Source organism: Canis lupus, chromosome 27 (genome assembly GCF_011100685.1).
Source record: "Canis lupus familiaris isolate Mischka breed German Shepherd chromosome 27, alternate assembly UU_Cfam_GSD_1.0, whole genome shotgun sequence".
Taxonomy (NCBI): domain Eukaryota; kingdom Metazoa; phylum Chordata; class Mammalia; order Carnivora; family Canidae; genus Canis; species Canis lupus.
The window spans coordinates 43481753-43489098 of record NC_049248.1 but is presented as its reverse complement, the minus strand read 5'-3'; the positions used below and the strand labels follow the sequence as shown (position 1 = coordinate 43489098).

General features: G+C 64.6%; 1 protein-coding gene across 1 annotated transcript; it reads left to right on the top strand.

Moving 5' to 3' along the window:
• Positions 1–4244: 4244 nt before the first annotated feature.
• TMDD1 (transmembrane and death domain 1) lies at positions 4245–5234 on the top strand. The gene is made up of 2 exons (XM_038577927.1): positions 4245–4746; positions 4828–5234. Exons 1-2 carry the CDS (start codon positions 4245–4247, stop codon positions 5232–5234), a joined length of 909 nt encoding a protein of 302 aa, XP_038433855.1.
• The last annotated feature ends 2112 nt before the right edge of the window (positions 5235–7346 follow it).

Sequence of the window (7346 nt, the reverse complement as noted above, 5' to 3'; positions counted from 1 at the left end):
CGTCCCTTGGCAGGAGATCTAGAAGTCCAGGGGCCGAGGAGGAGGGGCTGGGGAGTTCCCTCCCACCCCGTTATCCCTCACCCAGCTGTATCCTTGGGTCTTGCGGGGGGAGGGCTAGCAAAAAAAAAAAAAAGAAAGAAAAAGAAAAAAGAAAAAAAAGAAAAGGAAAAAAAACACCCAAAGAAGGGTTTTTGTTTGTTTGTTTGTTTTGAGGGGGAAATCCCAGAAATGTAGCTTGTTTAATATTTTAGGCCTCTTATTTTTGTAAGATGTGTAGAATTTGCTGTTTTTCGTTTTATTTTGACAACTCAGGAAGAAACTGACCTCAGAAAGAATGTTAGACTTTGGCTGCTCTCCTGCGTGTTCCCTGCCCCCGCCCCCCCACCCCCTTGCCCAGGGAGCAAATGCTCCCAGAAGTCCCGGACAGTGAAGGTTGTGGGGAAGGGGACAGGAAGACCCAGAGCCCCGCTGAAACCCCTGCTCTTCCTGGGACAGAAGCGGAATGTATTTCTAGGGCTTCCTCCCCGGTCAGGCTGGAGGCAGGGGCGTAGGGAGTGGTTTGTGGGATTTGCGAGAAGAGGTAGGTGGTCCTGCTGCGCTCCTCCTGAGCCCCATCCCCCAGCTAGTGTTCTCTGTTTAGGGCCATCCCGAGGGATGCTCCCTGCCCCCTCTTCCGCCCCAGATCCAGAAAGAGAGGGCCCGAGCGGGAAGGTGCCCTGGGCAGAAAGGCCCCCCAGAGGCCGTCTCACGCGGTCCTTCCTTCCCTCGGCAGCGGTCCAGTGTGACGCGTGTTAGGAGTGTTCCCTCCAGAGAGAAGCCGGTGTGGCCACGGGTCTGGGTGGGCACACACCCGACTACAGCCTCAGGTTCCCTGTGGGTGGGGGGGCTCCAAGGAGGAGCGGGCACCCGTTACAGAGGAACCCTCTCTCACTACCCCAGGGTCCTAGCTTGGGGGATTCGGGGGCTGCCAGAGGGTGAAGGAGACGGGCACACTGTTTTTCCCTGACCTTGGGGGTTTCCCACCCAAACTTTGCACCAGAAGCCAGGCTTGGGGGCCCTTCCTTGTGAGAACAGTGTTCCTCCCCTTCCCAGCAGCCTTCCCTTGGTGGGGCTTCAGCCTGTCTCTCTCCCCCTCAGGGAGCCCATCTCACAACTCTGACCTTTGCTCCGAAGTAGGGTGCACGTCCTCAGCCCCCTCCTGTCTCCCCCCTCCCCTGCTCGCCCGCCCATATAGCTCCTACAGTCTCTGTACCATTTCCCACTCCCAGCTGGAAAGGTGTCCATGGGGGACATTTCAGGTGCCAAGGTGCTGAGGGCCTGTGCGGGCCTAGGGGTGCTAACGGGAAGGCTGCTGTTTCTCCCTCCTCCTCCTCGGTCTTTAGGGCCCCCTCCCCTCGGAGCTGGCTGGCTGCAGGGCTTTGGTGCCTCGCAGGCAGTGGGCGCTGCCGTGAAGGGCCCTTGGGGAGCAGGGCGTGAGGAGGTTCTCTCAGGTGTGTGTATGTGGGGGGGGGATGGAGGGCATGGGGAGGTGGGGTTGGGATCCCAGCCTTCCCTTCAAGAGGCAGGCAGCTGGGCGTCGCGGGAGGAGCTCACGGAGACCCAGGGCCGCCACCGCCGCCTCTACTGGCCTTGGGGAACTTTGCACAAGGAGACAGCCCCAGGCTACTAGCACCTACCTCGTGGGCACTGGGCGGGTGGGAGGGAGGGCAGGTCCAGCTCCGGCAGTGCTGGGGGGGCATACCAAAGAATCCAGGGGCAGGGGTTGGGGGAGGGCAGACTTGGCAAGCTGGCCCTCCTCTTCTCTACCCAGCCTGGGGTTGGGGTCCTCTCCTCCAGCTGTAACCAGTTCTACCTCATTTTGCTGCGTGTTGTACATGGACGTATTTATCTCCTGTCTGACGATGCTCTGCAGTTGTGGTCTGTCTACCTCAGAAGAGACTGTATTTTAAAAGAAAGTATTACACAGTATTAAAGCGATGACATGTGGTTTCCAGAGGATTTCTTGGGGGGCATCAGGATGTGGGGGGCCCTCTGGGGAATGCCTGGGCATGCATCCAGGTCTGCCATGGGGGTGGCCCTGTGGGCGCTTCTAGTCCTTTACTTGGGGACTCCTGTTACTCATTCTGGGACCGCAAGTGGCTCCCAGGCACGGGCAGGTGAAAAGCCCCAGGGTAGGGGAGGCCTCCCTGCAGTTCTAAGCTCCCAGAGGCTCAGAATTGGGGCTGATTCGTGTCTCTGGAGTCTCAGAGTAGGAGGGGAAAGAAGGGCTCACGTGTCTGGTGAATGAGTGAATGGAGGAAGAAATGAATGCATGGAGAAGGGGGGGTGGAAGGGGAAGGGGCACTCAGGATGTGGCCAGCAGCCCTTGTTGGCTAGAGCCAAGACCAGATTCAGGGAGGGAGGGAGGGAAGGGGGAGGGCAGGGTCGGCGGACAGTCTCCAGGGGTCACGGGGGACCCTTTGCCCACCAGCGCCCCCCAAGTCCCACGCTCTGCCAGCTCCTCACTCGCTGAGAGCCGGAGGAAACCGGGAAGGAAGATCCTGCTGAAACGGCTTACGGAGATGCCTGGGAGATGCCTGTCGGAGGCGATGCCTGTCGGAGGCGATGCCTGTCGGAGGCGTGGGGCCGCAGCTTCCGGAGGTCCTCGATGCTCTAAGCCAAATAGCCGCCCAGGCCGCAGAGGCCGTGGGGAGCGGTGCGCGCCCACGCGTGTGGGCTCAGGCCTTAGGCGCACCCTGGGCGTCCAGGGGGCCGGGCCAGCCCTCGGGGAGAGCCTGCCCAGCAAGCAGTTTCTCCTCGGGGAGAAGCAGCCGCGAGCCTGGATGCGGGGGCTCCGGGGCATTGCCCGGGACTCCACGACGCCAACCCTCGTGGCCCTTGGGGGCCCGGAGCTCCCCGACGCCCTAGTGGGTTTATCACGCACCTCGCCTGTGCGGACCCTGTGGGTGTAGCGCTGAGGACACGGGGATGGGAAGCACGGCCACCGTGCCCGCGACAGGCCGTGAGGAGAGCTCACAAATGGATCACCTGATAATAAACGGATCAAGCTGCCCGGGGCGCGGGGGGAGGACCCCACATAAAAATTTCATGTGCTCCCATCTGGGAGAGTACTTGGTATGTGGCAGACACAAATGCTGGGTAAGTCCTTCAATTTATCAATTTCCAGACCAACGTCCCAGTGGAGGATGCAAAGGCTCCCTTGAAACCAGAAACAAAACCCAAACAGGTTAGCTCAAGAGTGCCCGCGAGAGCCCCGGACCCTGGTGTGCCGTGGGGAGGAGGTGGCGGGGTGTCCCTAACTTCCTGGACGGGTAGGGAGGCCTGAAAGTGCCATAGGTGTGATTTGTTCAGGGTGGGGAGTGCGGGCAGGGGTGCGGCAGGGGCTGAGGGGAGAGGCTGGAGGAATCACTGGGCGTGCAGCCCTGCCTCCTGGGGACCTTTCCCGCCCACCGGCCCGGTGAAGAGCTGAGGCCGAGATGAAGGTCACGAGTGGACAGGGCCTGAGTCCCATGTTAAGAATTCACACACTGAGCCAACGGATCTTCACTCAACACCTGCTTTGCACTAGTTGCTACAGGTGGACCTTAGGGCCCAAAGGAGGGGACAGTAGGAAGGCGGAGCTGCAGCAGGAGGGGCAGTAGGAGCAGAGGAGGGGGCCGCCTACTGCAGGGGTGAGGGCACCGGGGCCAGGGGGCTTCCCCAGGAGGCTGCAGGCCAAGATCCAAAGGAGAGCCAGAGGCAGGCTTGGCGAGTGGGGCCCTGGTGGGCGGAGGGGGCGCCTAGGGCGAGCCTTATCCAGGGGTGAGGGTGCGCAGGCACCTGCGGGAGGACGGGCGTCACTGGGTCTCTAAGCGTTTGGTCTTCAGCCAGAGAGGTGGGGATCGGGCGCTGGGTGACGGGGGGCGAGGGGCCGAGGGCCTGTGCCGGAGCTGAGGGCTGGTAAATGCATCGTCACCGAAGTGGACGATTTGGCAACGGGCGCCCGGCCTCAGGCAGGTGTTTCCATACAAGGGCCGGGGATCCCAGCCTCCCGGGGGACCGGGTGTCCCCCCACCCCCACCCCCACCCGCAATTGCTTTCAGCTCTGGCTTCCGGGTGCTGGGGGGCCCCGCGTGGCTGCCCCGCCCCGCCCCTCCCCCACCCCGCCCCGCCCCCACCCCGCGGCCGCCCCGCCCCGCCCCCACCCGCGGGCGTTCGGAGCTCCTCCGGCCACAGTGGGCGCGGCGGTGAGCACAGGCGGGGCGATGGCGGCGCGGGCGCTGGCGCTGGCGCTGGCGCTGGCGCTCTGGGGCTGGGCGCTGGGCCCGGCGGGGACCCTGGACGCCATGGGCCCCCACGCGGCCGTCCGTCTGGCCGAGCTGCTGACCCCGGAGGAGTGCGACCATTTCCAGTCGCTCCTGAAGACTCCGGAGCCGGACGTCGAGGCCGAGCTGGCCCGGCTCTCCGAGGACCGGCTGGCCCGCCCCCGGACACCGGGCCCCACGTCCGCGCCTCCCGGCGGGCGGTGGCGGTGGCGGTGGCTGCGGCGGGGGCGGGCGCGGGCGCGGCGGGCGGCGGCCGAGCCGGCGGGGGAGTCGGAGGGCTGCCGGCAGGCGCTGGCGGCCTGGCTGGTGGACGAGGCCTCGACCCTGCCTTGGGACCGCGTGGCCCGGGCCCTGCGGCGCAGCGGCCGCCCCGACGTGGCCCGGGAGCTGGGCAAGAACCTGCACCAGCAGGCGACGCTGCAGCTGCGCAAGTCCAGCCTGCGCGACCCGGGGCCGCCCGCCGGCCCCGGCCCCGGCCCCGGCCCCGGCCCCGGCCCCGGCCCCGCCCCTCGCCCGGCCTCAGGCCCCGCCCCCGGCCCCGGCCCCGCCCCCGCCCCGCGCCCCCGCCGCGCCGCGCTCCCGGAGCCGGACTGGGACGCGCTGCAGCTGATCGTGGAGCGCCTGCCGCAGGCCCCGTACGCGCGCAGTCCGGCGGGCTGGGTCGGGCCCCTGGCGCTCGGCCTGGCCACCGGCTTCGTGGGGGCGCTGGGCGCGGGGGCGCTGCTCATCCCGCTCACGCTGTGGCTCACGGGCGGCGACGGCCCCGGCCCCGGCCCCGGCCCCGACCCCGGGCCTCCCCGGCGCAGGCCGGCCCGGGCGCGCGGCGGGCGGGAGGCGAGGCCGCTGCTGCCTGCGGGGCCGCTCGAGCCGCCGCGGGCCTGGGCTGCACCGGGGCGCCGCGCCCCCTCGCCCCCGTGTCCCCGGCTGTGACCGGGAGCGCAGCCCGGCCGCGTGCGGCCTTCGCAGGGTCATAAACGTTGGAGATACACAAAGCGGGGAGCCGGCGTCGGTTTGTTGGAAGCGGCCGCATCGCCCGCGGGGCCGCCCGTGGGAGAGGGGGGCTGGGTGCCCGCGTACCGGGGCGCAGGCCGGCCCTCCCGCTCGCAGCTCGCGCCTCCGTCCCTCGCAGAAACTCGTGCACCGGCAGCTCGCGCTGAGTGAGCGCGGACTCTGCCAGGCCCGCGCCAAGGGGCCCCTGCGGTCTTTGGGGCCGAGGAAAGCCGGCGTGCACACCCCCCCCTCCACCCCCCCCACCCCCGGTGCACGGGAAGAAACCGGCCACGTAGCTAGTGGCATAGGCGGGGCTTTGAACCGGAGCTGCCTGGGCCGAAAGCTGAACTCCACGGAGTGACCTGTGACCGGTGAGGCCAGACCAAGAGCAAGACGTGGAGCTGCAGTTCACCCCGAGGCCCGGCTGCAGTGTGCAGGGTGGCACAGCCAGCGTGTCCCCGCCTGCAGCGGCTGCTGCCTGCAAGCTGCTCTCCCCTTTCAGGCCAGACCTCCCGCAGGGGGCAGTGACCCCCACCCTACCCCAGCCCCAACCTGTCCCACCCACCTGGGAGGCTGGGGCCCCCCTGCCCATCCGGGGAGCCGGGCCTGGGTGAGCCCTCCGACTCCGTCCCCTGCCACAGGGAAGGCAAAGAGGACAGCTGTGGGGGTCTGGCCGGGTGGGAGAGCTCGGCTCCCCATGCACCCCGGGGGGTGGAGGGGCTTGGGTGTGAGAACAATGACAGAAAGACAGGCCAGTCCAAGAGGAGAGTTGAAAACAAGATTGACGTAACCCTTTATTGCAAATTCTAAAGTAAAAAGATGTACAGTACAAAGTAAAATTGAAATTTCAGACTATAAACTTCCAATCCACTTATGCATTCTCATTTCTCAAGCATTTCTGCCATTTCCGCGTAAACGGAACAGGGAACAAGTCGAGGGGGTGAGGGAAGGAGGAGATACAGCAAGGGGAAGAAATTAAGTGTCTAGAATAATCACAAACCCCAGAAGCAAGTGAAAGGAAAGACATTTTCTCGACCTGCTGTCCTGGTGATGAGAAGCGGGGGTGGTTGGAGCAGTGCAGTTTAAAATGGCTCTCAGAATAGCAGCATTTATGTACCATTTCATCTTCCTTAAGTCCAAATAATACTTGGCCCTTCCCTAGTGCCTTTGCCTCTGTATCTCAAAACACGTTACAAAACATTTAGTTAAAGCCTCACAACACCCCTGTGAGGTAGGTCAGTATTATTATCCCCATTTTACAGATGAGGAAACTGAGGCACAGAGAGGTTAAGTGACTTGCCCAAGGCCACACAGCGAGCCAGTGGTTGAGCTGGGGATGGAACACAGTTCTGTCCCTTTTCTGGAACCACTGGACCACGCTCCCCTTTACCTATATACATTCTTCACACACACACACCACACGTGCACACCCGCCCACCCCACCCCCACTTGGCCTCTATGTACAGCAAACAGCAGTGGGGGGCAGGGGCAGGGGTGCCTCAGGAGCGGTTCAGTGGAGGAAGTCTCGGTCGCCTGGGAAAGGGAATCCAAGGAAGCACGGAGCTGGGCCACAGGGCGGCCTCGGTGCACACCTTGGGCCCCTCCCGACCCAGACTTCCTCCTCCCTCCTGACGTCCCCCTGGCTGGCCAGTTGCAGCCGACTCTTTAGGGGGTGGGGGTACCTGAAAATGAACGAAGCTTTTTGCAAAACTTTGGGCAACATCTGAGAAAAGAAAGAGGCATCGTTACAGAAGATGCCCGGGACTCAAGTCACAAAGTCGCAAGCCATGGCAAGCTCCCCTCCGGCAGGCCTGGGGGCTGGGGCCCAGGGGAGGGGGGGGACTGACCTACCAGCCATCTCTCTCCGGAGCGGACTAGAGTGGGCACTTCGAAATCCTCCTGAGAGTGTTCCTGGACGGGAGATGCGGCCCAGAGCGGGTGTCCCCAAAGCAGGGCGGGGTTGGGGGAGCGGCGCCCCTCTCCCCTGCACGAACTGGCCGTGGGGGTGCGGCGGGCAGGGCCCAGCATTAGCTAGCAGAGTGGAGACTGGAG